The 26,993-nt window shown below is 53.0% G+C and overlaps 1 protein-coding gene across 1 annotated transcript in view; it reads right to left on the bottom strand.

Annotated features, from left to right (window-relative positions):
- Positions 1–237: 237 nt before the first annotated feature.
- Positions 238–26,993, bottom strand: part of PAX2 (paired box 2) — a gene marked incomplete at its 5' end in the record, with an annotated part of 45,409 nt that continues 18,653 nt past the window's right edge. Inside the window, 5 exons of the mRNA XM_032422999.1 lie at positions 238–359; positions 852–938; positions 3,126–3,227; positions 17,317–17,443; positions 19,691–19,866. Coding sequence (XP_032278890.1) covers positions 238–359; positions 852–938; positions 3,126–3,227; positions 17,317–17,443; positions 19,691–19,866 — 614 coding nt within the window. The remainder of the gene's footprint in view (positions 360–851; positions 939–3,125; positions 3,228–17,316; positions 17,444–19,690; positions 19,867–26,993) is intronic.

The following is a 26,993-nucleotide window of genomic DNA, read 5'->3' as shown; positions in this document are numbered from 1 at the left end:
GCTGGGGCGCGCCCTCCTCCCGACGCCGCGCGGTCCAGGCAGGCGGGGAGGGGCGGCGGGCGGGGTTGGGGGCGGCGGGCCCGGGCCTGAGGGCCCCGCCCGCGGCTCCACCCGTCCTGTCCGGCCTTCGACGGGGTGGTGTGAAGGGCTGCAGGGTTCCTGGGATGGGGGTGGGGCTGGGGCGGCGGCCGGGAGGCATCGCGTCGCGTCGGTCCTCCCTCCCTCCGGGGTGGGCGGTCAGACGGGGACGATGTGGAGGCCGAAGCTGTCGGCCTGAAGCTTGATGTGGTCCCCGCGGTAACTAGTGGCGGTCATAGGCAGCGGCAGCAGCGGCAGGGGCGGAGCCCCGGGGGGCGGCACTATAATAATAAGGGGAACCTGGAAGTTAACACAGGAGAAGAATGGGCTGGGTGAGAGGACAAACAGGAGAACAAAAAAGGAAAGAAAAGCAAAGACCTCCCGGGGCTGGGGTCTGGCGGGATCGGGGCAGGGACACCTTGGTTGGGCTACGGGGCCGGTCGCCCCCGGGAGAGCTTCATTCACCGGTGGGAGAGGGACCCGATCGATCGGTGACCGCCGCCCGAGTGGGGGGACCTTCTAGAGGGACCGAGGGTGGGGGCGGCGCAGAGCCTTCTAGCCCCGGCGGAGGGAGAGAAAAGGAGGGAAGGGGCGGGAGGCGCGGACGTCCTCAAGGGATCCCGGGACCTCAGTGCTGCACTAACGAGCCCACCCGCCCGCCCGGCACCCGAACGTTGGGTCGCGGGGAGTCGGCCCGGCGTCGGAAGCAGCCCGGCCGAGCTGGCCCGCGGGCGGACGCGCTGAGCCGCCGGCCAGCCAGGTGGCGTACTCACTTAGTAAGGCGGGGTTGCTGAATCTCCAAGCCTCGTTGTAGGCCGTGTACTGGGGGTGGCTGTACGGGTTGCCGGAGAACTCGCTCCCTGCGGGAGGGTGGTGGAGTGGGGATCAGACACGCGCAACGCCGGGGCGGACCCGACGTGCCCGGCCAACGGCCTCCGCCGGGTCCGAGGCGCAGGTGCGGCGGGCAGAGCAATGCCCGCCAAGGGCGTGAGGGCAGACGGAGGCAGAGCAATCCACCGGGTCTGCGTGGGGAGAGCCCATGGTGGGGAGGGTGCAGAAGCACGGACACGGGCCTGGGGGCTTGGGGCTCCCCGAGGTGGCGCTCCGGACCACCAGGGAAGGGTTTGTTCCGGGTCCCAGCGCGTCTACCCCGCTGCTTTGGGGGCCAGGGCCTTTTTAGTAGACACTCTGGTTCTAGGAGCCATAGCCCCACGGGGTGGAAGCGGGGTGGGGGGGGGGGGGAAGGTGGCAAAGGAAGGCCCTCGGGACACTTTGTCCCAGAAAGTCCTAAGAATGGCATCTCAGCAAGGTGCCAACGCAAGGGGTGCGGGCTCTGCTGGGAAACACCCCCCTCCCGCCTTTCCCTCGAGAGATTCGATACACGGGCCACGCAGCAGGAGAAGGAGGCGGTGGGAAGCAGGTGGACTGCCCGCCGGTCCGTGAGCGTTTAGCCGAGGGCCCCGTGGGCTGGGAGCCGTTGGAAGCTGCTTCCCTCCCTCCGCGGGAGAAAGGCCAGGCCTCCGGGTTTCCCCCTCGCCCTTTCTCCTGTGTGATGACCCCAGACTGTTTACAGTGATCCCTAACCGCGGGTTAAGTAGAGGAGAAGGGGCCCCTCTCCGAGAGGGAGCTGGGGTGGGGGTGGGGGATGCAGCCACTGGAAAGCCTGTTTATTGACGAGGAGGGAAAGCATGCGTGCAGCAGGATAATGAGCTTCTGAGCTCAACTGTGACCAAGAGGAACTGAGCTATCTCCTTCCCCATCGCTAATGAAACAAGTGTAATTTCCTCATCAGCACTAGATTCTGTTTAACGACTCCCCCCTTGCCACCATGAGCTCTCTGCCGCTCCCCTCATCCCCACCTCCTTGCAGACACCCCCTCCCTCACCCCCACCTCTCTAAGACCTTCTCCAGCCTCCACCTGCTCACTGCTGGGACTTTCCCAGAAGAATCTCCTTGTCCCCAACACTTCTACCCCCACTCCAGATCTGGGCAGGAATCCCCTCATCCACACCTCCCAGCTCTCCTTAGCCAGTCCCTCTAACTCCCTTCAGCCCCTGTGGTACAGCACCCTGCCGCAGTCTCCCTCTTTGCCACCGCCCATCCCCTCAAGCTCTGCTTAGCCAGGGCTGTCCCTGGATGGACATCCGGGAATGGGGCTAGTCACCCTCTTCTATCCTCCCCCACCATGGGGGTTGTGCGTCAGGGGAGGGCCGCCAGCAGGAGTGGGCTGCAGGCCCAGCGAGTCTCACCCTCTTTAAGACAAGAGTGTTTTGGTGTTTCTGCGAATAGAAACTTCAACTCTCTGGCTTCAAGCTCAGCTCCCAATCAGGGGTGAGAGGTTGGGAAGAGCACAACATCCAGATGCAGTCCTCAGACCCAAAGTCCGGCCTCTGCCTCTCTGATCCACACAGTCCAGACCCAACTCCTCAGGAGCAACGAAGTCCCCGGTTCCTCTGAGGAGGCGTCGTGCTCTAGCTTGTCTCTTGGAAGCCAATGTCTCTCTGGGTCCTGCCATAGCCTGTCCTCTGTTCCTCTTTCCTTAGGGACCAGCTCCCTCTTCTCCCTGGGGTGGGGTCAGTTCCCCACACTGGTTTTCCCTGTGGGTTGGTGTGGACCAGGGTGGCTTTGTCTGAGTGACTGACAATGCCCCTGGAAATGGTTCTTGGCTCCAAGTTTCCATGGAAACCAGGGCAGGCTCTTCCAAGCAGTGTCAGCTGGCTGGGGGTGGGCTGGGGCACAGAGAGGAGCTGAGGCTGAGTGCTCCCCAGGCGCAGGCTCAGGGGGGTGGGCACTGTGGAGGGGGCATGACATACAGTGGGGTGCACACAGGGGCCACTTCTGCAAACTCCCTCCCTGCGTTGCTCATGAGGGAGGATGAGGGACCAACTGCAGCCTCTAAGGAGAGAGGGATGGAACAGCAATGGTTTGGGCGGGAAGGGACATTGGGTCTCCCCCCACCCTCAGCCTCAGACTACAGACCACTCAGCAGCTCACCCACAATTTAGTCACCCCCACCTAAATTAGGCAGCTGCAGAATTGTCACCTACCAGGCACCATTCCTGCCAGGGTGGAGGTGGGGTAGCTTCCCTGGCCAGTGGGGGGCACGTGAGGGGGGTAACCAGGCAGGGTGGTGCTCGCCATGTCACGACCTGGAAAAACACAAAGGGGAAGGGGTGAGGCCTGGAAGAGAGAGGCCTGCCTCTCTGCTCACACCAGGGTACTTCGTGGGAAGGAAAGTCTTAGAAAGGAAAGAGCTGTGCGCCGACGTGTGGGAGAATATCTGAACGAGCAGGTGCGGGTGTGCCTTGACACGTGTTTAAGTTTGTTCCCTAAGTGCCCTGCGTTCGGCTGTCACCTCTGCTCTGCGTAGCGCTTTGCGTCTCTCTGTGTGCGTTTATGTGCACATGTGTTTCCCCTTGTTTGTGTCTCTTTGTAGCCCAAACCCAGACGGAGAAGGGAGGGAGATGACCTACTTTTATTCCTCCTCTCAGGCCACATATTCAGCTGTGGTTTCTCCAGGAGCCAAATGGACCTCTATCATCTTGCCCACCTCTCTAGCACCCCATTTTTCCTTCAGGCTTGGAGGATACCCCCACCCCCACCCGTACTGGGGCTGATGGTCTTCCTTGTCCCCTCTAGGTAGAGCTGCAGGTGCTGGGCCTGGCAGGTGTGGAGAGTGGGGGGAGGGGGGTTGTGCAGCCAGTGGGCTATTTTGCTGTTAGGGTTTATGGCATTTAAACGATAGAAAACCATCCCTGAAGTGAAAGCCAGGAGCTTTGAGCCAACAGCTCAAGTGGATCAGATAAAGTTCCAATGAGCAGAACCTGCTCCCCCCATGAGCTGCTGGACTTCTGTCCCTGGAAACTTCTGCTAGCCAGAGTCTGGAGGGTGGGAGGCAGGGCTTTCCTTAGCAGTGTCCTGGAGTGAAGGTAAAGCAAGCCAATATTAGGGAGCCACCCTAGTCCACAGACATCTCTGGGACACAGCTACACCTGAGTGGCCTCCTTTCCTTGCCTGTCCCCTCCAGCGCCACAAAGGGATCACCACCTGACTTGCAATTTATGCCCCAATCTTTAATGACAATAATTTGCCCTCTTCCCTCTCCCACATTTCCATGCCCTAGAGACAATGTGATTCTCTCCTGGGTGCCATTTATCCTCTCCAGATCCCCCTTATCCTCTTCAGCCTGTGCCACTCTCCCACCCTCGTGCCTCTGTCTGGCCCTAAGAAGGCAAAGTGTGGCTGGGGGAAGAACTATGCATATCTGGCCCAGCTCATTTTCTTTTCATCAGTTGCCCTAGTCTTCATCCTCCCTATGGCTATTCCAAAGCGCCCCTTGCTCTCCTTGCCACTCTATCCTTGAATTTCACCTCATCTCCTACTTTTCTGAGACCTGAGTTTCCTCACTCCTCCCTTAACACATCTGAGTGATTCATCTTTCCCTAAGTATACAGAGCTTCAGCTCAGCTTTTTGTATTTCCAGCTGCCTGCTGAACATTTTCATCAGCTGTCCCACTGTCACCTCAAACCTAATGGGAATAAAAGCCAACTCATCTTCCCCCCAATCAGGTGTATTGAAGAACTTCTTGAAGACCACCAAACCAAAAAACTTTGGAATCCTTCTTTTGTTTTGAGAGAAAGCACTTGTGAGCGGGGGGACGGGGGTGGGCAGAGGGAGCATGAGAGAGAGAATCTTAAGCAGGCTCCACTCCCAACCCGACACAGGGCTCGATCTCATGACCCTGAACAACCCTGAGATCATGACCTGAGCTGAAATCAAGAGTCAGATGCTTAACTGACTGAGCCACCCAGGTGCCCTGAAATCCTTCTTGATATAGCCTGTGTCCTTCCCCTCTGGATGAAGTCAGTCACCAAGTGTTACCAATTCCCCTTAGCAACGTCTGTTACATTGGCCCCATCTCCATTTCGTCTACAGCTTCCAGAGCTCAGCTCCTGAGCACAAGCCCCTGGTCTGCCGCAACAGCGCTTTTGCTTGTATTCCCTGCCTGCACATTCTTGCCCCTCCAGTCTATCCCAGGTGTGGCTGCCCGGCTAGTCCTCATGAAACGTTGCTTTCAACATATCACTTCCCTTGTGAAAACCACCACTGATTCTCTGTAGTCCACAGCTGGAATCTACACTCTGCCAGGCTTTCAAAGCCTCCTGAGTACTCTCCCCATCTGACTTTCTCAGCTCTGATTCTCACTCCGCCTGGTTTGGTTGGACTGTTTTCACAGACGTGTGTGCTGTGGAAACTCTCTGTGCTTTTGCTGTATCATTTTCTTCTTCCTCATAGTTTCCCCTCTCTTTCCAACTCAAGCCTTAAAATGCCTACCATTCTACCCATCAGGGAAGTTTCTTTCTTCTAAACTTCTACAGTGTCTGTGCTGCATGGTTGAGCACGTCATTACATTCCGTAAGGCATCAGACCTCTTTCATATTATGGCTCGCCTCCTCAAATAGACCATAATCAAACTGAGGGCAGGGTCCCGTCTTTTGCTCTGTCTTGCATAGCTGAGAAATCAATAAACGATGCTCAGTAAATACTTTACTGATTGATTCTCTAGCACTTTATTGCACTCATAGCCAATTCCCGGTGGGTTGTACTGTTTTCTAATTGTTTCATGTGTGTTGGTCTCCTTTGAAGAGGTAAAGGCTGGGACAAAACGTAAATGCTGAAATCTGCTTTTTCTCTAAAAACAGTCTGAACAGGGATTATGAATTTTTATAAGATGGGGAGAGATGACAGTGACTTATTGTGACTCAGTTTTATCATGAAATAGAACGCTTCTCCTGCATACCTAATATAGCGAAGATTTTACATTTCCTAAAACTCAAGAACAGACAACAGAGCAGAACTGTCAGACAAGAGATCACTTCAGACTCCCAGGGAGACAGAAGAAAGAACCTGCATCTGCTTTGTTGTGGGTTTTCTTTCACTGACTTCTATTGTTAATAAAAGTTTTATTCCTCCTGCCCATCTCTCAGTGGAGTGGGTCTGAAGTGGACGAGGACAGCAATACCTATCAATTCCTTGAGAGATTAATAATATGGCATTTGTTGGTCAAAAGGCCCCAAGACAGAGGAGAGTTAGGGAAGCGGCAGAGGTTTTGCAATTAAAAAGATATAGAAACCCAATTCCTCCTGGTCCTGTGATCTTAATGCCTACAAAGCATTCAGAGAAAGAAGTAGGCTTCTTTCTTTGAAAACAGGAATTTAAATGCACCCGAATTCTGATTTTCAGCCTCCTGGTTCCTACAACCTGTCACACATGAATTCCTTGTAATCTAAGGTTTTGTCATACAATTCCCTACCTGGCTTCAGGAGAGAGGAAGAAAGGCCCGATGCCTAGAAAGGTGTCTCCAGCTAAGCTGGAGTTACCCTATCGCGATGTTTATTTCCACTGGCTTTTCCTCTCGCAAAACAGTCAGGCTAACTTGCGGCATACAGAAACTTCTGCTTGCTGCAAGTTGCCCCGAGAACTGTTCACTGAAAGACACATTTCTAAATTCTGGTTAAAAAACTGAATCCGGGAAGTGCCATTCAGACATTTTTAAAATGTGAGAGAAGAGGCCCATGATGAGGAAGAAGCATACTTGCTTCCCGGTGTTCGGCACACAGCCGTGCTGTTCTATCCCGTGACATGAGCATCACCATAAAGAGGTGCCCGTCAGGAGCCCTGAACCAACAGAGGCGTAAGCCACCGCATACAAAGCACTCCCAATGGCTTCATTAGTACACAGGGGACACCTGAAGAGGAGGAAAAAATTGACCAAACTCTTGCCAGAGCCATATATTCTTCTGGAACACCATTGTCAATAATGGAAAACACATACTGCAGGAAGTTTTCAAATTACTAAGACCGTCACACCATTTGCCCACAGCGTTCTTGGAGCAAGCCTCTTTTAGTGAGAGAGATGAATGCGTAATGGAAGGTGTGCAAGGAAGAATCAACAGAGCACCGTAGACGGATGGACAGAGGGGAGCGGAGACGGGCTTTAGAACTGTAAGCACAACCACCCCCTAAAAACAAACAAGCAAAAGCACAGAAAGAGGAGAAAACAGCGACATGGCAAAATACATCAGTTACAAAGCATGTGCCGCCCAAAAGAAGACAGGGAGCAGCAAGGTGCTTTGCTCACCCCCAATGCCGGTCACGGGACAACAGCACCAAGAATCACAAATGGATAAAAACAAAAACCCACATATTACCAGGGGGATGGGCATGTCGTGTGGGAGACGTGCTTCCTAAGATCACAAAGTTTTAAAGATGGATGAACCTTCGAGATGATCTGTCTAACCTCCTTGTCTCCAAGTTGAGAAAATGGAGGCGCAAAGGCATAATGACTTCCTCATGGCCAAACGGGAGAGCCCACGTTCGAAGCTATGTCTGTCGCACACTGCCTTTGAATGACAACATGAAGCCAGATAATCCCCAAAAGGGCTGAAGGAAAGGAAACGAAGTCACCCAACAAGCAAAAATCTCCTATCGTCACTGTTGTCATTAAGACGAGGCAAGAAAAACAGGACATAAAGAATAAAATACTGACACTGAAAGTCTGTAGTAAAACTCCATGGGGTGGAGTATTAATCTCCTTGGAGAGTTTTCTAAAAAACAAAGAGGCTGTTCAAGAAACAGTAGTAGTTGAGAATCTTAAAGTACCCAGAAGTGTTAGAAGCACTGTACTTGATGAGGATGAATTCTCAGTTCAACTGCGGAAGTCCCCGAAGAGTCTACAGCCAATTTCTACAGCAATCACTGCATCTGAATCAGACAGTGCACTTTTGTCAGACATTCCTTACCAAATGGGCCAGATCAAATCAACTGTTTTGGAGAATCTAAGTGCAGTTCCTCTTACAAGTACAGAGAACAGCAAAGGGAATGACTTTATTAAGAAATTGGAAAATTTCAGTCACCAGATAATTTATGCTGTTTTGTCAGCTCTAAGACTCTAGGACAGAGTTGCGTTTCTACTTAAGCTAGACTAGCTAGCCTTCACTGAGCACCTACTACAGCTAGGCACCGTCCTAAATATTTTCTATGTCTTATCTCTTTTAATTCTCGTATCAACCAATGATGTTGATCTGTTTTTAATCCCCACTGTATAGATGAAAAACTGAAACTCAGAGGGACTAAGTATTATGTTCAAGATTCCACAGATAGTAGATGGCAGAATCTGGATGAACAGAACAAGCAGTATACTTGGGAACTGATTCTAGAATGACATCCTTGAATATTATAGACTCAGAAAATAGGTATTTGGTCCAGGAGAGTAACCTGGGATTATGCTAAGTGAATCCTTCCTAAAACAACATCTTGTTGCTTCTTGTTGCTTGCGTGCTTCAGGTTCTTCCATTTTCTACAGCAAGGATTTTAAACTGGGGTTCATTGATTCCGTAGGACTCCATGGATGCGCTTCACAGGGTCCATATAAAGCCATACATCAAATGTTATAGGTACACATATATAATATCTAGAGGGCTTTTGTCATACTCTCAAAAGTATTCATGACTCGAATATGGATAAACAGTATTTATAACAAAGCAAAAGAACCTGTTCTTTGGCATAAGAAAGACACCAATTTGTTTAAATGTACTTGAATTGTACCAATAGACAAGTCTGCTCATACAAAGAACAGCAAAATAACAGGTGAAGGAGCAGAGAGGCTGATCGCAAGTGAGGAAAACGTCAGCATCCACAAGACCCAGGAAATAATAAAAACGCAGCCGCCAAAGCGGCAGAGATGCTCTGGCCTCGTGATGACTCAGACCACAAGACTTATTAGACATAGATTTATACAGCAAAAGTTCTATTCAGTGAGTGTAGAGATGCTTTTCCTCAGCATCGTTCTCTGAAAATGAGCACTTCTGCTATCCACTTGACACTGTGGAGGACCCTAAGGCCAGAAAACATAACTCTTGTTTTACTATCCTATTCTCAAGTTTTGTCTGCTTCTCATAAGGTCGTGAAGATGAAGACATTAGATTGTTCCAAGGTTGGCAGTCTGCGCCTGCATTTGACACAAGCATTTATAATACTTCCAAGAACACAGTTATTAAATTTGTAATTACTGCCTACATATACTGTACATTTACATTGACTATACCAATTATGATCACTTTATGACCAATCCAAGTTTACATAATACACTGAAGTAACAAACTTTAAATCTGTAAAAACTGCCTTTAAAGGACAGGAAAAGAGTTTTCTGTATGTTTCATTTTGTTTCTTATTTCCCATGTTTCTGAATCCTCCCCAAGGTTTCTACGAGGGTAGGGGTGGGGCAGCACAGAGGTGCCTGCGTGAGAGCCCCCAGCCCAGGCACTGGGTTGGCCCCAGAGCTCTTCATCCTGAGCCTTGCCTGCTCTGGGTTCCAGCAGAGGGGGCTGTGCCCGCAGCTCAGGTGGCTGCTCTCCTAGCTGATCTTGCTTCCCACGCAGCTGGACCTTTCGTCCCTGCTGTGTCCTAGGCAGGGATGCTGCCGGGATCTGTGTGGGCTCAGGAAGATCTGCACCCTGTCAGCCAACCAGCTGTGTATAACCAGTTATGCTTTTCCCACCCCTTCTCCTTCCAGCACACTGCCCTCATCTGGGCCATGGTCGCCTGCTGCCCTAGGACCCCCCAAGAGGTGGCTTCCTTTTAACTCAGCGGGACCGTGGTTGGAGCTGCAGCCTCTGGATCCTGGGAGAAGGCTAGGGAGTGTTGGCGAGTATCACATTTTCAGAAGCTTGACAGGGAGTCTGGCTATCTTCTAGAGAAGGAAACTGAGGCTCAGAGAGAGGGGAAGACATCCCAGCCCTCTCCTCCTTCACTTCTCCAAGCTGCCTTCTCTAGCTCCTTTAGCATATCGCAAGTGGAGACTGGAGCCGGCAGGTGCCCCGGCGCTGGGCAGGCTGGGCTCAACTCACCGATGGGCTCCGAGCACCAGAGACCCTCATGCTGGGTGGGCAAAGGTTAAGCCTGTTTGCACAGTCTCCCGATACTCCAGGTCTCCCAGTTCCTCTCCGGCTTTATTTTGTTCTCTGAGAGCACTGAATTGTCAGCTTAATCCTTCCAAAAGCGCAGCGTTTTTCAGGCGCTCTGTGTAAGTGAAACCCTAATCCCAAGGAAAACGGCCACTTAAGCTGCTGGAGCATTAGGCTGCTCTGGGAGCGGGCCCTCGGACTTCCTCCCTCCCTGCCTGGCAGCCCAGGGAGGAGAGGGGAGGATTCCAGGCTGAAGGGAGCAAAGCCCTCTCAGAAGTAACAATGGTGGCAGGGCTTGCCTCCCAAAGCTCAGGGTTGAAAAAGTGCTGGCTTGTTTGTTCTGAGGCTGATAGCAGCGAAGGAAGGATTCTGATCGCCCTAGGGAGGCAGTGTGTGTATGTGTTTGGGGGAGAAGGGGTCTTCCTGTCCCTTGGGGGCTGGCTGGCTCTCTGGGGGAAACAGGCTTTCAGGTCTTACCTAGGTGGCTTTGAGGCCACCGGGAGTCATTTCGGAGCCCTTGGTCCCAGTGCATACCTGTAATATTCATTGGGACACCACCATTTAGGATTTCTGGTCATTCAGAAAAGACTGAGTTGACTGATTTTACTTTTACTTAGCCAATCTTTTCTTCTCAGAAAGTGCCAAATAATGGAGTAAACAAGCTCAGTGCCAGGAGATCCCCTTTTGGAGAATTCTCCTTTGGGACACCCCAAGCATCTCTAAACATCTACATAACAGCTGAGAGGTTCTCCATAACCTAGTTAATCATAAAAATGGTGCCCAGTGCTTTCTATTAGGCAGCGCTTTGTTACCCTGAGTTGGCTACTATATGCACTTGAAATAGAGATCATCGATTTCTTAAAAATATTTTGATTCATATTAAAACTGGCCCCTCTCCCTGATCTCTACATGGATCAGTGAGCCCTGGCGGTGTGGAGGACTAAGCACAGTCCATTTGGGGTGCTCAGCCTTTGGGTCTCATGGGTGGAGGAAAGAGATGAAGGGAGAAGTCAAGAGAAAGGCCCAAGGTAATGGGCCACATCTGAGCTCAGCTTAGAAGACCATGGTACTGCATCTTTGCTAAAATATCCGGGAGCCTTTCAGACCTTCTTCATCTTCCCCATGGCTCTCTCCTCCCCTCTGCAGCGCCATTAGCAGCCGCATGTGCTTCTGTCCAAGGCCCTCTGCTGGGATGCACAGCCCATCACCACCGGGGATGGCTGGTAGCACAGACATGGACGTGGATTTAGGATGGAGATTGAGGTGGTACAGCTTTTATTCTGCTCCAGTTCGATCTGACTCTCCCAGGCCTAGAGTGGATTAGTGTTCCTTCTTTTCAATATCCTTTCCCTCTAAAGGTGAACTGGATAAAGGAGGAAGGGAAAGAGCCCAGATCCAATGACTCCCTAGGCTGCAGGCCCAGGGCACCCGCATTATCTGTCAATGTCTCATTGCTATGGAAATGCCCCCATAATTAAATCAGAGCTGAGGTCTGGGGGCTGGAGGTCCTTGGGGATGTGGCTGGAGGCCTCAGGGATGTTTGGAGGAAGCTAGCTTCATACTGTTGGGCCTTCCGGGCCTAAGTAGAGGGTCCAGGGCACATGGGTGCCATGGAGAAGCTCTCTGGCTTGGTTTGGCCTCCGCAGCAAAGGGCTCCGACTTGTTGTATGTCAGAAGTTGCCCTAGCCCGTTCCTTTCAAGGTTGGAGAGGAGCTCTGATGTCTGTGCCCTAAATTCCTCTAGCTAATCAGGGGCTTTGAGCCGACAGACAAGGCTAGGAGACTCCCAGCCTCCTTTAGAAACATTTCTCAGCCTTTATTGCCCTCTCCTCCCCCGGAGGGGCTGGCCAAGGGCTAAGCTGTTTGTTTTATGGAGGGAAGTGCAGTTGCATTGGAAGGGGGTTGTTAACTACAGGAAAGAGGCAGTTTCTGGAGGTCCTCAGGACTCCCTGCGTAGGAGGAGGAGGGTTTCCCAGGATCCACACTTCTGTCTGCTAAAAGGCCACTTCGCTGACCATCCCAGATCTGGGCAAGGAGTCTGAGCTTCTGAGGGCTCACAACCCTTTCTCAGAAGCTGAGCCTGCACGGTTGGTTCTCACAGGCCTCCAGGACCTGGGGGGTCAGCCCTGCTTTTCAGCTTTGAATTTTGCCTTACTGACTTCCCCTCAATTTACCAGGTTCCAGGAGAAGCTTGGGCTCCCTCTCCCCACCTTGGGCACTCTCCCCTCTTGGGCAGCATCCACATCCTCCGGATCTTAGCTATAGATTCCTTCGGAGCTATAGTCTTAAGGCATCAAGAGAAGTTTCTCCCAAACTCTTGAATAAAACCACCTTCTCTCCCCACTGCCATCCACCCAGGGTAGAGAAGCTAATAAGGCTCTTTCTTCACTGAGGAGGACTGTATTTTCCTTGTCCCTAGCTTTCCAAAGTTCAGACATTTTTCCAAAGGGAAGATTCTCTGCTGACACTTGAGTCTGGGAGCTTGAATAAGCAGGGGACAGGCTCTACTCTCAGGGCTGCCTAAGGCTCCTGAACCTCAAAACAGTAAGCTATATGTAAGTGTGGTCTTCCTTCCTTGTCCTTTTTGATTTTTATTACCTGAAGACTGGCTGAGCTGTGGTGGGGAAGGGGATGTGGGATCTGGAACCATGATAAACACAAAACTAATACTTTTATTTTTTTTTATTTATTTTTTTAATATGAAACGTGCTTATTTTATACTTGTTTTTGGACTGTTCTATTATCTCCAGCTCTTGGGGATATTAGTCGTCCTATTTCTTGCTTCTGCTAACTCTCCCTCATGATAGCTTGTATTCACATGAGGTGTGTAATTTTTTGTCGTGAGCTCATCTTTAGTGGTGGAGTCCCATGTGCCCTAGGTTGGGGAATGCCTCTACAGAGAAGGTTTGCCCTGGTTCCTGCTGGGGTTTCTGAGTAGGTTATTATCCTAGACAAATTTTTATGCCAGTTCTTGGCTGGGGGTTCCTGCCACGTACTCAGGTATAAATTTGGTCTCTGAACCAGGGTCAGGCTTGGGGGCTCCATTTTTCATGGAGACAATTTTTCACTCACTTGCTTCCCTGGACCACTGGGATAATCTGTGTGTTTCCCTTTCACAGATGGCGTCTTGCTCTGTTCCCAGCTTTACACAGGGTAATACTCACTTCTAGCTTCCTGCTTCTTTTGGACTCAAGGTCGTGGCTTCCATCTGCTGTGTGACAACTGCAGTCCCCCCAGTTAGGGTCCACCCCCAGTGTGATACCCCTGGTTGCTCACTTCTTGCTCTGGCTTTGAGTTTCCCTCTCCTTCTGGCACCCGGAGAGTGAGGTTTGCTTATTGTGTTAACAATTCTTGTTGTTACCTTTTTATCCAGCTGTGTTTTGGGGAGTGTAGCCCGCCTTGTTTCTGGACATGGATCTCATTCCTCCCTCACGTCTCTGGGACTAAAAGGAGGGTGGCAAGAACTACCCTCGTGCGAAGCTCTCCCAGTGCTTAGTGCCAATGCCCACTGGAGGCCAGGGAAGCCCGCTCGGGGCAGTAGCTCCGGGGACTGACAGGTGGATTCCTGGGCTGCGAGGGTTAGCCTGGAGAGCCGCCACACACTCCCTGTCTCCCTCCGTGTGGCCGCCAGGGTAGGGAGCCTGCTCTCACCTTCACGGTGGACTTTCACCAGGCCAAGGGACTCTCTAAATGCTCAGGCGCCTCTCCAAGGGACTTGGGGCATCCTGAGACTAGTACTCATCTTCTCCCAGATCAACACTGATGCCAGTGTCCCCTCATGCTCCTCTATGGCTGAAGACCTGGACAGGCACAGGAAGGGAGAGGTCGAGGTGAAGGTCATGGGGATGAGGGGCTCTTTTCTTCCAGTGAAGGGAGATTTGAAGGCACCAGCACACAGCTGGAGCCGGAGTCCTCACTGAAGTCCTGGCCCAGAGGTCCCTGGGACTACGGAGGGGCTGATGACAGCCCCCTCTGGGGTCCTCTGGAAGGGTAAGAAGTTGATAGAAGAAGGTACCAGCCACCGCCAGCCAACCTGAGGAGGCCCGGGGCCAGAGTACCCCCAACCCACTCTCTCCTCTAGCTGGTCCCTTTTTCCTTATCACTTCGGAGAGACTCGGCTCCGTTCCAGACCAGCAGCCTAGAGCAGTGGGCTGGAGAGAAGAGATGCCGCTGAGCTAGAGCAGCCCAGCGGCGGAAGGGAAAGTGGGTGATAAATTTAAATAACCAGCTTGACTTGGCAGCTTGCTGAGTTGTGATGCAGTGAAATTAAAATCTCGGCAGAACTTGCAAACACTACCCAGAAAAATCCGTCTCTCTCCTTGGTTCCAAGATGGAAGGTGGGGAGGGGAGACTATCAGGCCGAGCCGCAGACGCCGCCAGCCAGCCTAGCTTGCAATGTGATTAGCTGTCCTGGCCCACTGGGCCCCACTCTCCCCTCCACACAATAGCCCGGGCTCCTCTCTCCTCTCAGTCCTGACCTTGTGGAACAGCGTATCAAGTGGCTGGTGAAGTTTGAAATCAGCCTCCAGTGCCAGGAGGTGGCAGGAATATCAATAAGGTCGGCTCTCCAGGGTGGGCCAGGGCATTGCTGGGCCGGTTTCCCCAGGGCTCATCCCTGAAGACAGCTGCCTGTCTCCGGGGCGGAAGATGAGCTGGGTGCCTGAGACACGGGGGCTGAGGAGGGGGCCTGAACACCTTAGCAAGCCCGAGCCGGCCTGTGGACACAGATGACCTCCCTGCTCCCTCACGTTTTGCACACAGCTGGCCGGAAAGAGCCTTCCCCCTTTTCATTCTCGACCAAGGTCCGTCACATTCTCCAACAAAATAAGCTTTTTAAGAATCTTCGAGGGGAATTTCTACAAATACACCCAAAGCCTCTCCCATATGCCAGATGTGCTTGAAGTTTTCACAGATGCCAAGATCTTTCTAGAAGAACCTAGCCCAAGTCCACCTCTCGTGTGTCTGCTGTCCTTGCATCACTGCTTACCGCTACCCACAAAGTCCTGGCCTGAAGGCCACCATGCTGGACCCACTCCTGAGGTGGCCCATCACGTCTCTGGGCACTGCCCCGTTTCTCACCTTGACAATACCTCGAGCAAATTCTGTTTGTCCACATAATAAACACATCATGAATCATTCATCTTTAATAGATTATGCAAATTAGGAGGACATAAAATCAACAAAGATCAATAACTGCAGCCGTTTAATTGCCAGCAAAAACATTTTAAGAATGAGCATAATCTGCAGCCCTTTCTCTGGTAATGGCACCATTAATCCAAACATTGGATCTTGGCCTAAGTGTAGAAAAATCATTCCCTGCCCCCACCTCCTCCCACCTCCCCTCCCCCACCTCTCCACACACTTCTCTCTTTTTGGTAATTTCCAGTTTCTGAGCGAGTTTCCCGTCATTACCACTGGTGAACAGCTCCGAATGTTAATGGTTCTGCTTTTGTTACTCCTCGCTTGATTGAAATGTCGCATACAGATTGAGATGTTAGTGCTAACTTGCCACCTGGGAATGTCAAGCTGGGTCTGAAATGAACTTTTCTCACACTTGGATCCAGATGGATCAGCCGGAGATGTTCCCAGGCTGAGCTGGGACCGTTCCAGGGCCACGGGGGGGGGGAGGCGGGCGGGGGATGCTCAAGGTGGAGGCACTTTTCTGCACCAGCCCGAGTTCTCCTGCAGCAGGAACCCTACCCGAAGATCCATCTCTCCACCCCAGGGAGCCCCTGCCTTCTGGACTGTGGCCCCAGGCACAGAGAAGCACAGCTGGGATGAGAGAAAAGTCTCCTGGGCTCTCTTTCATCAGCGGCCTGGGTGGGCCACCTTCAGGAAGTGGCCACTGAAACTCTCAGCAGATGAGAAGGGTGGCCTGGCCTGCACCATCTCTCTGCCTTGGGTCAGAACACCCAGCAGCTCAGAGAGCTTCCACGTTGGCCAAGGAGGGCTCATGACAAGGGCCAGTTGATAATAGGCTATGTCCTGACCCAGCTAAGGTTGTCACTCCCAAAAGCCCCATCTGGTTCCCTGACACTTCCAGAACTCAATCTCTGATCACCTAGCAAAAGAGCTCAACCTTGTCTGGGCCAGAAACTGTTGTACCAGGACACCCCATGAGGAGAGCCTGGGAAAGCTAAGGACAGGGCTCTCCCAAGCCCACAGGTGGAAGCTGGATGGCCACTCACAGCCCGGCTCGGGCCTGAGCCCTACTCAGATCAGCTCCACGCCAGAACCAGGGCCTTGCTCCCTGCCTTTGCCACCAGCTATGACGATGGCTGCCTACAGCCCTGCTGCCAGGTCCCCGGGCCGCCTCCGCCCACCTCGCTCGGCAGGTAACGCCTCAGTGTCTCCCAATCCCCACCGAGACCCTTCTCAATCATTCTGTCTCCCAAGGAACAAACGGCACATTGGCTTTAGTGTCTCCAGAATAATTAGGTGAATTTTAATAACACCTCAATGTGTGTTTCTCCCACTTGGGCACTTTCCTGGCCCGGAAACCCTTCTGCAGTGCCAGACGCCTTCCACAGCCTGCAGCTCTGCGGCCTAGAGCTTCCTTAGCTGGGCCCTTCGCTGACCACACCTCGGCCTTCTTCCCCTCGAGCTGCCCCTGCTGCTCCTAATCCATGGGAGCAGCTGGATTAGATGTCCTCTCCCCCTGCATTTGACTGTGGGACAGGCTTGAACCTGCCTGCCCTTGAAATCAAGCCTCAGTCTCAGTGATTTCTCTGGGAAGCAGAAGGACTGCGATAATTGTGCTTATCTGTAACCACAGAGCTGGATGCCACGCCCTGAAGCCCAAAGCCACAGCTCCGCAGGCTGCCTAGAGGGAGAGGAAGCCAGATCCCCCAGGAGCCTTGGAGGTGTGGGAGTATGGAGGCTGGACACTGCCCCACTCTCCTCAGCCTGGCCTATTTACCCTCTGCATTCTTCTGTGCACGTCCTCACAAGACGCATATAATTCTGGGCACCTCGGTGGAGGCAAGAGAAAAGGCAAAGAGAGAGGCAAGAGGATGGGTAGAAGGAATCAGCAACAGCTCCTCCTAGCTTTGACCTTTCCAGGCTGAAGCACACAGAGACCCTGACCACAGTTTCTTCTCCTCACATCTGCACACATCTGTTCAGGATTCAGAAAGTACCCTGGTTTTTGGAGGCTCACTCTCTCTGTAGATATCATGCCAGGGGGCCCACGGGTCACACTGGGCCCCAGATGGCATGGGCTGAGGTGCCCCTACTGAAAGCAGTGCCCCCCCCCCCCCCGAAGCCTCCTTACCGGTCACAACGGGGTATGTCTGCGTGCCTGACACGTTGCTGCCCAGCTCGGGGTTGGTGGATGCAGATAGACTCGACTTGACTTCATCAAGCCCAGGGGTCAGGGCTGGGAGGGAGTACTCGTTCCCCTGGGAGAAGAGAGAAAAGCGACAGCTCTCTATTGATAGGCACATGAACATGCGGAGAAAGGGCTCAGTGTGCAGATGGGGAGGAGGAACGGGGAGCCTTCCCAGATGGGGTGGAAGGAGATGGCCGGGCAGAGGGAGGGGAGCGAGGGAGGGGCAGGCTCAGCAGATGATGGAGAGTTTTGTGTGGGTGGGGGGTAGACCTGACTCGGGGTAAGCTGGAGGTGCAGCCTGTGGTTATTGTTGGTGATCCCAGCATTCTTTAAACCGCTATAGCTTCTCCTGCCTAAGAAGCCCCAAGGGCGGAGTGTAGCAGTTGGGTCCCCCCTGCTGAGAGGCAAGGGGTGTTTTCAGGTCCCCCTGGAGTCTTGGGGAGGAGGGGCGGACCATGACGCGATGATGGCCGGGGCAGGAGCTGGGGGAAGGGCCGAGTGGGGCCTCTGGCCTGGCACTGCTGGGCTAGCTGATCGGGTGCTGGCGCCCCCTTTTTAAAAAACAAACAAAGACAGCCCCACGGGCCCCTCGCTCTCTGCCTGTGCACTGAGGTATGAAATTGGGGAGGGGGAGAGTCCACATGGCTAACAGAAGGGTGGGAGGGGGCCAGTCATTGCCTCTGAAAGGGTGTCCTGCCCGAAACACTCGGGTAATTGCCTTTTTATTGCCGTCACCGCTCAGCCAGACCCCGGAGCTGGGCCGACCAGGAGCCTGCACAAAGCAGGAAAAGTTGCCCTGATTAATATTACTTTAAATTAAAACTGATTTTCTGCTCTTTCGGGTCCGTTTTTTTCCCTTCCGCTTCCTGGCCCCCCCAGAGGGCCCCCTCCCCTCCCCACTCCTCCCCTCCCTGGCTGGCCGGGATTGCCTCGTCATTTCCAATTCCTTCTCGTATTGATCTTCCTGTAGAAATCAGTTTTGTAATTAGCTGCAAATTAGGCCTTCTACTGGGGGTGAAGCTGCCCCCTGATTTATCACCAGAGTAATTCGCTGTGATCGGAGAGAAATTAAAATGAACTCAATTAGGCTTCGGATTTGCTTTATGGGCCCTGCTCCGAGTTTCAGGGGGAAAAATGACTGTGCTGGTGTTTAATAGTCTAATGAAAGTAAATAAAGGTTATTCATTGTAATACAGCCGGGGACTCGTGGAGGGTGCACCGAGCCGCCTGCCTCGGCCGGCTCCTCCTTTGTTGGTTTATGGCTCAGGGCACCTTAAAAAGACTTTTGATTTTTGTTTTATGAAGACAAACAGCTTATGGGATAAAAGGACGGGCGGAGAGAACGGCGAGCGGCTGGGAGCTGCCGGAGTCCTAGAGCGGAACTGCGCTGCGTGGAGCCTGCGGGGCCGCGCGCACGCACGACCGAGCGCGCGTGTGCGCGTGCGCGTGCGCACCCAGTTGACTGCTGTGGGCCTGGCCTGGGCCGTAGGTGTGGGAGGAATGGGAGTGTGTGCACTGGGGGCCCCTCTGGATGTGTGGGTGCAAGCAGGTGCTGGAGGTGTGCCGAGCTGTGGTCTGGGACAAGGCACCCCTCTGGCAGATGGGGGGGGTTGTGCTCTGAGGACTGTGAGCTGTGAGTGGGGGAGGGAGCAGGCGCCTGTGGTGGTGTGTAAACACGTGCACATGGGTAAATGCGAGCAGTTAGGAGATGTGTTTCTACGTTGTGTATTGTGTGGGTGTGTTGTGGGCTGCGTGGCGCACTGGGCTGTTCTGCATCTGGACGAAGTCTCAGGGCGGGGGGGGGGGCGGGGGGGGTAGGCCAGCCGCCTAGCTCGGGTCACACTGGACAGCTGGACTTGGGAGCAGGAGGCAGGCACCGAGGGCTCTCCTTCTGACATCGGGCGAGAAGAGCACCCCGGCCTTGCCCCAACTTTCTGTAAGACCTCCGGGCCATTAAGGCAAGGGACATGGCAAGAGGACAAGGATGTCTCCTGGGTATTCTATGCCAGATGTGTGGGATGACAGGGCTGGAGGGACCTGTTAGACCTTACCCAAGTCCTCCATTCTACAGATTGGGAAACTGAGGCTCTGAAAGGAGACAAGACTTCCCCAAGACCTGTCACCCATCATTTCTAACTGCCATATCCCATAATGGTTTTTCTTAACTCTACCATAATGTCCTTGTGTGAGTGTGTCCACTCGGCCCCCACACAGTGCACCCATATGCCGTGCACGTGACGCTGGTTACGCGCGTTCTCCGGAGGCCTTGTTCTGCCCCGTTCTGTCCACTCCTGCAAGCAGAGAGCTCCTTCCTCACCTGTTCTGATTTGATGTGCTCTGATGCCTGGAAGACGTCGGGGTAGGAAGGACGCTCAAAGACCCGATCCAAAGCTTCCAGCTGCTGCTGGGTGAAGGTGTCAGCTCGCAAGTGCTTCCGCAAACTGTCCACGCCACTCTGGGAGTCTCCATTGGGGACTGAGCCCTCGGACACATCTGGAGGACACACAGACACTGGGGGTGTCAGCGCGGGCCAGCACAGGCACGGTGGGTCAGGGGGGCTTTCTACCTCCTCTGGGACCCCTCATTCCCAGCTTCTAGGCTAGAGCAGCAGACCCAGGGGCTGACCGTGCCTCAGAGATCTGGCTGGGGAAGCCAGAGCCTCTGAGTGCGGGGGCCCGGGGGTGCGGGGAGGACTGGGCAGAGGTACAGCCAGGGGTCTCCTTAGGGGATGTCTCCCCTGAACCCCTTCTGTCCCCAGGCCTGCGTCAGCCTGGGGGAGGAGCTGGGTGTCTCAGACCAGCATTACCGAGCCTGTGGAGAATTGAACTCGGCTCTGAGATGAATTTCAGTTCCACTGACTCCAAGGGTGGAAAATCATCAAATCTCCAAGGCTGAGTGTAACACGGGGGCTGGGTGAAGTAATTAACTTCTCCACCGAGGGAGGAGGGACCCTGAAAGTCAAGCTGAAGCATTCTGCTCGCTTTGGGCCAGGACTGAGAACAGAGCAGGAGGACAGCAGGTGGCCCATGAGCAATGAGACAGCGCCTTGGGCAGAGGCTAAAGACAGCATCTCTGTGGGTGCTCTTGTGCCCAGCCCGTCCTCCTCAGCCTCTGTCTCCGACCCGGACTCTGACTAGGCCTCTGTCAGGGGCCGGCTCCTCAGGCCCCCGGCTCCCCCTATGGTTCTCACAGAGAGCTGAGGCTCACTCCGTGAAGGAAAGGCCAACGGTGGTGCCGCGCTCGGGCCCGCTCCCTGGGGCTGGGGCTGCAGGCCAATGCTGTCCAGGTCCCGCCCTACCTGGGCTTTCTGCTACCCTTCCCTCCCCATCCCTGCCCCCCTGCATCAGGTCTGTTAGAGTTTCCAGAGCACACAGTGAGCTAAGTGCCTGCTCTCTGTCTCTCTCTGAATGTCTACCCCCGGAAGCTGGGTCCTCGCCAGCCACAGCATGGCTACTCCTTGGCTTCCTTCAGCCCAAGACCCACTGAGGAGCCCTGGGCCTGGGGCCAGCCCACGCTGTAGGCCTCAGGGTGTTCCTCTGGGACTGTTATATATATCAGTTTATAGGTGATTATACGATATGATATAATCAATATTGCATTATATACAGTAACACCATACAGTATCGTTCAGGAGACCATAGAAAATATTACATATTGATTAACCTCAGCCTGCCGCCATCCTCTCTTCTGGCCCCCCAGATGGAGCATGGGGTCTGCTTTCCGAATGGGACCTGCTGTCTTCCCCTCCCTCCACTCTATTCTTCAGGAGGTGGGAAAGCAAAGAAAGTGTGTGTGTTTGTGTGTGTGTGTGTGTGTGTGTGAGAGAGAGAGAGAGAGAGAGAGAGAAATGAAGAGCAGGATCTAGTCTGAGGTGGATAGACAGACACAGGGGCATCCTCCATGGTATTTCTATGTTCCCTGCATTCCTATGGACACAAAACTTGGTGGTTGTGTTTTTTACTGTGTAAGCCTCTGGAATGATTTTCTGTCTTAGAGACTGTGTGTGTCTCTCTTATATGAGTCGGGGTGTGGCATATTTAATTTTTCCTTTTCTGTGGGTATTCTCTGTGTATATGCATTTGTACACGCCTCAACATCCAGATAAATATGTGTGTGTGTGTGTGTGTGTAAGTGACAGAGCGAGAGCTGTTCTCAAAGCATGTGTGTGTGTGTGTGTACACGTGTGTGATTGCACGGGGAGCATGAGCTCACGTGCCCCATGTTTCTTCTGTGCCTGCTTTTCTTTCAAGGATGTGCCATCCTCCTAATTCCACCCCTTGTAGCCGTTTGCCCGTCCCACTGTGTCGAACCCTCCCCTGCTGGAGTCCTCCTACCTTTTAGGGAAGCCCTGCTGTCGGGCCAAGGGAGGCAGCAGTGTCTGTGTGTGTGGTTAGTGCAGTGTCACCAAACGGGTCCTGGGGAGGAAGGTGTGCATTTGTCTGTGAGCATGTGCTCATACATTATGTGCATGGGTGTGTGCATATGTGGGGGAAGGCTCGTATCATGCCTCTGTGGGGATTTGTGTATAAGCCTGCGTGTGGCTTGGCTCAACCTTGTGTGTGTGTGTGTGTGTGTGTGTAGGGGCTGAACTGAAGCTTTGTCCTCAGGTCACTGGCTGGAGGAGTCTCTTTTCCTTCATTTATTCAGGGGCCCTTCAGATCTTGACAAATCTGTCACTCTAAATTTGCGAGAGATTATGGTGCTCTCTCCCCAGCCCGCAGAGAGGTGATATATGATATCTGCTGCCCCTATTGATTGCCTGATCTGGTGGCAGAGGCCGGCGAAATGAACTTGAAATGAACATCATGCCTCAACTCATTGTGCGTATAATACACTACTTAATCCCACATTTTTCAGCCGCTATGGAATTCAATTGATCAATCATGTTCCACTGATGGTACTGTTTTAGGGGTTATTGCTGCTCCCTCCGCTCACTGACCTTTTTATTTATTTATTTTTTTGTATACTCAGGCCCTGGTGATAAGACAGGTTACAGAGGCAGCAATGGGAGGGGGAGGGAGGAAGGAAAGGCAAAGGGAAGCCTGTTTCGGAAGAGGTGGTGGCGGGAGGCGGGCAAAGGGAAGGAGAGGAGGAGGAAGGGCGTGGGGCTGAGGGAGAGAAAGAAGGTGCCGAGGATCAGGGAAGCTAGGTGGTATGATGAAAGCCTGCAGAGAACCCCAAGAGAGGCTACAGGAGGCTTGAGGAAACTCCCCAGAGGAGGAGGAAGGCAATGAGGAGGAAGGAAAGGCATTGGTAATGATGAATGGCGAAGGAGCATAAAGAAAGTTGTGGGGGGTGGGGGCGCAGGGACAGGGAGTGGACAATGGCCCCACTGATGGGGACAGCAAGCTCTCGCAGGCTCTCTCTGGAGGAGGGGTGGCACCCATCCTTCAGCTGGAGAAGGACGGAAGGGATGAAGGCAAGGGGAGAGGTGGTTGGGAGAAGTCTGGGGTCAGAGGTCCAAGAAGGAGAAGTCCAGGAAAGGAGGAAAGGAAGAGGCAGAGGACGGGCAGAGGAAGAAGGGAAGATGCTCCGCATGCCAGAAGCCCGGGGAGGTGCTGGCTGGGGAGAAGGCACCTGAACAGGAAACCTGGGTGTCTGGCTAAACAAGGGCCTGGATGGGGGTGGGTTTGGAGGGTAGGGTGAAGAAGGGGAAAAAGAGAAGAGGAGCAGACACAAAAAGAGAACATGGAAGAAGAGACTAGAAGAGGAAAAGATGAAGCGGTGCTCAGCGCTGACCACTGGCAGGCACCTCTTGAGGATGATGGAGAGAGAGCACTCCGGGTGGGACTTCCCAAGGGGCGACTCTCAGAGGTGACAGCAAGGAGAGGGATGGAACCACACTAGGAGACCATTGCTTGGCCCAGGGATCCAAGGCTCACTGGCAGAGCTGGGCCAAAACAGAGGAGGAGGCAGAAGCACGTCTTGATCTAGGTTTCGGAGTGAGTGGGGAAGGAAATGTGTGAGTAATTAGATAGCATCCTTCTCCAAGAAGATTACTGACCCAACAGAGACAGCTCCCTTGTGCCAAGGAGCCAGGCCATGAGTTCCCTGTGGGCAGAGACCATGACTGTGGTTCCAGCGCTGAGCACGGACATGGGCATAGAGTAGGTGTTTGATGAGTGACTGAATGAATGACTGACCCAGACCCCTGGCCGAAGATCTCTGGACTGGCCACCTGACTGGCTTGGCACCCCAGAACACCCAGTCACCTATCAGGCAAGACTCATGCATCCCTAGCAATCAAAGGTTGTGGGAAGACCCACACCAGGTCCCTGGGTAGACTTCTGCCCCTTCTTCACTCACCCCTACTGCTGGTGAGCTTCTAACAGCATCACTCTCAGCAACACCACCCTGCCCACCTATAGTGCCTTTGCTCATGGGACAGAGAACACCGTCTTCCCAGTTAAGAGCAACACTTGATCTGGGAGGTACAGAACCACCATCCAAAGAAGGCAGCGGAGGTCGCTTGAGAACTGGGACCAGAGACAGCCTCTAAACTGGACTCCCCATACCAAGGCCTTGTCACAGACAGCAGGGGTGGGATAAAATGGGTCTATTGGCCCGTGGTGGGAGCTGGTTGCCAAGAAGTCCTTTCCTAAATGACGGGAGGGAGGAGGCCCTCGGCCTTTATCTTGATGAGATAAGCCAACCCCTTGTCAGGGTTCCCAGAAGAGGGCTGGAGTATGGTGGCCACGTGTCCTGGGCTTTGTGGAACAATTCTGATTTTTAAAATTCTCTTTCCCACTGCCAGGCCATATTTTTAGATTAAGGCTGGAAAATGTGCTTGCTGTAAGTTTAGTAAGACCTCACCCCGCACCCTGCCAGAGCGAGGAAGGGACCGTGTGCTAGTTAGCCTCCACGTGTGGAGCATTCAGCCCTGTTCTCCTGCTGTCCCCAGCCACCGGCCCTTAGCAGCTTACAGTAATCAGCTTATTACATGCCACTGAATCCTCCCCACAACCCTGTGAGGTCAGGACGGTGATACCTATGTGAAAGAGAGGGAAACTGAGGCAAAGAGACGTTAAGTAGCTTAGCCAAGGCTAGGCGGCTGGTTAGTGACAGTCGGGATTTGCAGGTCTGCTTGACCTAGAGCCTACCCACTACATCATTTCACTGTGCTGCCTGGGTTCCAAACCCAGGGGCTCAGCTGGGGACCACTTGACTCCATCTGGGGCGTGGTCTCCCTCCTAGCATCCCCGCTTCTCTGCCTTGCACCCTCCCTACACTGAAGGCACAGCCTATGGCCCTGAGCTGGCTGAGCACAGACTGTTTGAAAATGACCAGGAGACACTTGGTCCAAATTTCCCATTTTACAGTAAGAAAAACTAGAAGGGGTGAGCAGTGAGTGGAGGGGGGTGGGGGGGTAGTAACCAGTCCTGGGTCACACAACTAGGTGGTAGGGCTCTCAGGACTGGAGCCCATTCCGGGTGTTTTGTCCACTACGGCAAAAGCACTCTCAAGGAGAGTGAGCTACTACAAGTCCTTTTTGGAATAAGGCAGGATATAAATAAATTAATTAAACAAACTGCTGAGCTAAAACTTTGATGAATATTTTTCTTTCAGGGGAACAAAGGCTCATATTGTCTTCTCCTCTGACTGCTTCCTATTTGCTGAGCAGTTAACAGAAAGCTTTCACAGACCTTAGGTTATCTGGGCTTCCTAACCACTCTCCAAGGTAGGTAGGGATGATGATCCCCTTTCTACAGGTGAGGAAACGGCTCAGAGTAAACAAAGTGTAGATTAAATAAGGGTAGGTGGCTAGCTCAAGGGCATGTCCAGCAGGGAGCCTGGCACCAGGAAGGTGCTCCGTGGACAGCTGAAGACAGAAGAGCAACGGGCTGCAGGAGCTGCCTGCCCAGCCAACGCTCAGAGCGTGGGCTCCAGCTGCTGTGTCCAGTCTCCATGGGGACAAAGACAACTGCAAGACCAAAGATCATCTTGACTGGAAGGAGAGCCACTGACATGGTTAACAAAGGTTACCTTCGGATCATGAGCAAATTATTTTCTTCTCATCTAAGTTTTCCCGTATTGTCCAGGCTTTGTACATTAAGCATGTACCACTTCTAGAATTGTTAATAAAAATGTCTTTTACTCCTCAGCAAAAGGATCTGATCTCCTCACTCACTTAGCCTTGTCACTCCCCATCTATTCTGGGCGTCCTGGGAGCAGAGCCCTACCTTCTACCTTTCTGATTCCAGGCCAGACCAATCATGAATAGTGTTGTCCAGTGAGAGCTCAGCAGCTTGGGCAGGAGGGAAGCCACTGAATAGCAGGTCTTAGGGATGAGGGCTAGTCACAGAAGTGTTCTGTCCTCCTTGTGGGATGACTTTCTACCTGAATTCTCAAAGTAGTCACTGCGAGGGACAAGAGAAATTCTTGTGCACGGACCAAAAGGTAGGTGGGGTGATGATTAGAGACAGAATGAAATAATGCCATTTCCTTGGTCAGAAAGCACCCAAGGCTCATCAAAGTCCATAAAATCAAGGTGGGATGAACAAGGGCTATCCCCCAAGTCCCAAGAAGTAGGAATTAGGCATTTGAGAGGAATCCTTTTAAAGTACAGGAAAGAACTATGCTAACTTCAATTTTCTAAGCCCCAGTACATATATCTACCTATGGGGAAACCGACAACATTAGAGCTTTTAAATACATTCATTGAATCCACTCAACTTTACGAGGTACTTCTCATTTTTCAGATGAGAGGCAAAATTATTTGTTCAACATTATCCAACTACTAGGCAGCAAAGCCTGGATTTGAACTCAGGATGTCTGACCCCAAAGCCTTCTCCACTCTACCAAATTTGCCTTTAGTGTCAAAGATCATCATCATCATCATCATCATCATCATCATCATCATCATCATTTATGGACACTATGTACTAGGCAGGTTTGAGGGGCTTTAGTTCAATTTTACAAATGAGGGAACAAGCTGAGGGAGAGTAAAAATAAATGTTCAGGATCGCACGGCAGAGGGGAAGCAGTCTGGGGGAAAGTTAGTCTTACTTCATCCGAAGACGGAAAATGACCCGAAAGAGCGATAGAGGGAGAAGAGAGAAAAGCTCGGAGGAAGTAGGAACAGTGCTCGCGGACCTCAGCCCCAGGCGGCCGGCCGCTGGAGGGGCAGGGGCTGGCTGTGGTTGGGGTGGGGGCTCCGGCTAACGTGGGCTCCATGCCGTCCGCCTCCGCCTCCTCTGACACTACCTTCCCCCTCTGCGGGGTTCACCCCCAGCTGCCAGTTGTTGCAGTTTCAAACTCAATTGTTCTCCTCGGTACTGAGGCAAATGGAGTCATTAATTACCTTCTATCGGCTGGGCTGAGTTCAGAACGCGATCAATATCCCCGCTTGTCATTCAGGGCAGCCCGCCGGTGCAGCCCGGCCCCACCCCCACGCACCGCCCGCCCTCCCCTCGGAGCCAGCCGGCCGCCGGGCTTGCCCATCGGGAAGGAGTAGGGATTGGAGCCATGGGGAGGGGACAGGGTCGGGGGGGGAGTGAGGACAGAATGGGAGGAAAGGGGATGGGAGGGAGGAAGGGAGGAAGGAAGGAAGAGGGGAAGCTTGGGGGAAAGGAGAGAGAGACAGGAAAAGGAAGAGAGAAGAGGAGAGGCCTGCTGCCCTG

This window comes from Phoca vitulina, unplaced genomic scaffold (genome assembly GCF_004348235.1).
Source record: "Phoca vitulina isolate PV1807 unplaced genomic scaffold, GSC_HSeal_1.0 scaffold28, whole genome shotgun sequence".
NCBI classification, from domain to species: domain Eukaryota; kingdom Metazoa; phylum Chordata; class Mammalia; order Carnivora; family Phocidae; genus Phoca; species Phoca vitulina.
This window is presented reverse-complemented; position numbering and strand designations above follow the sequence as displayed.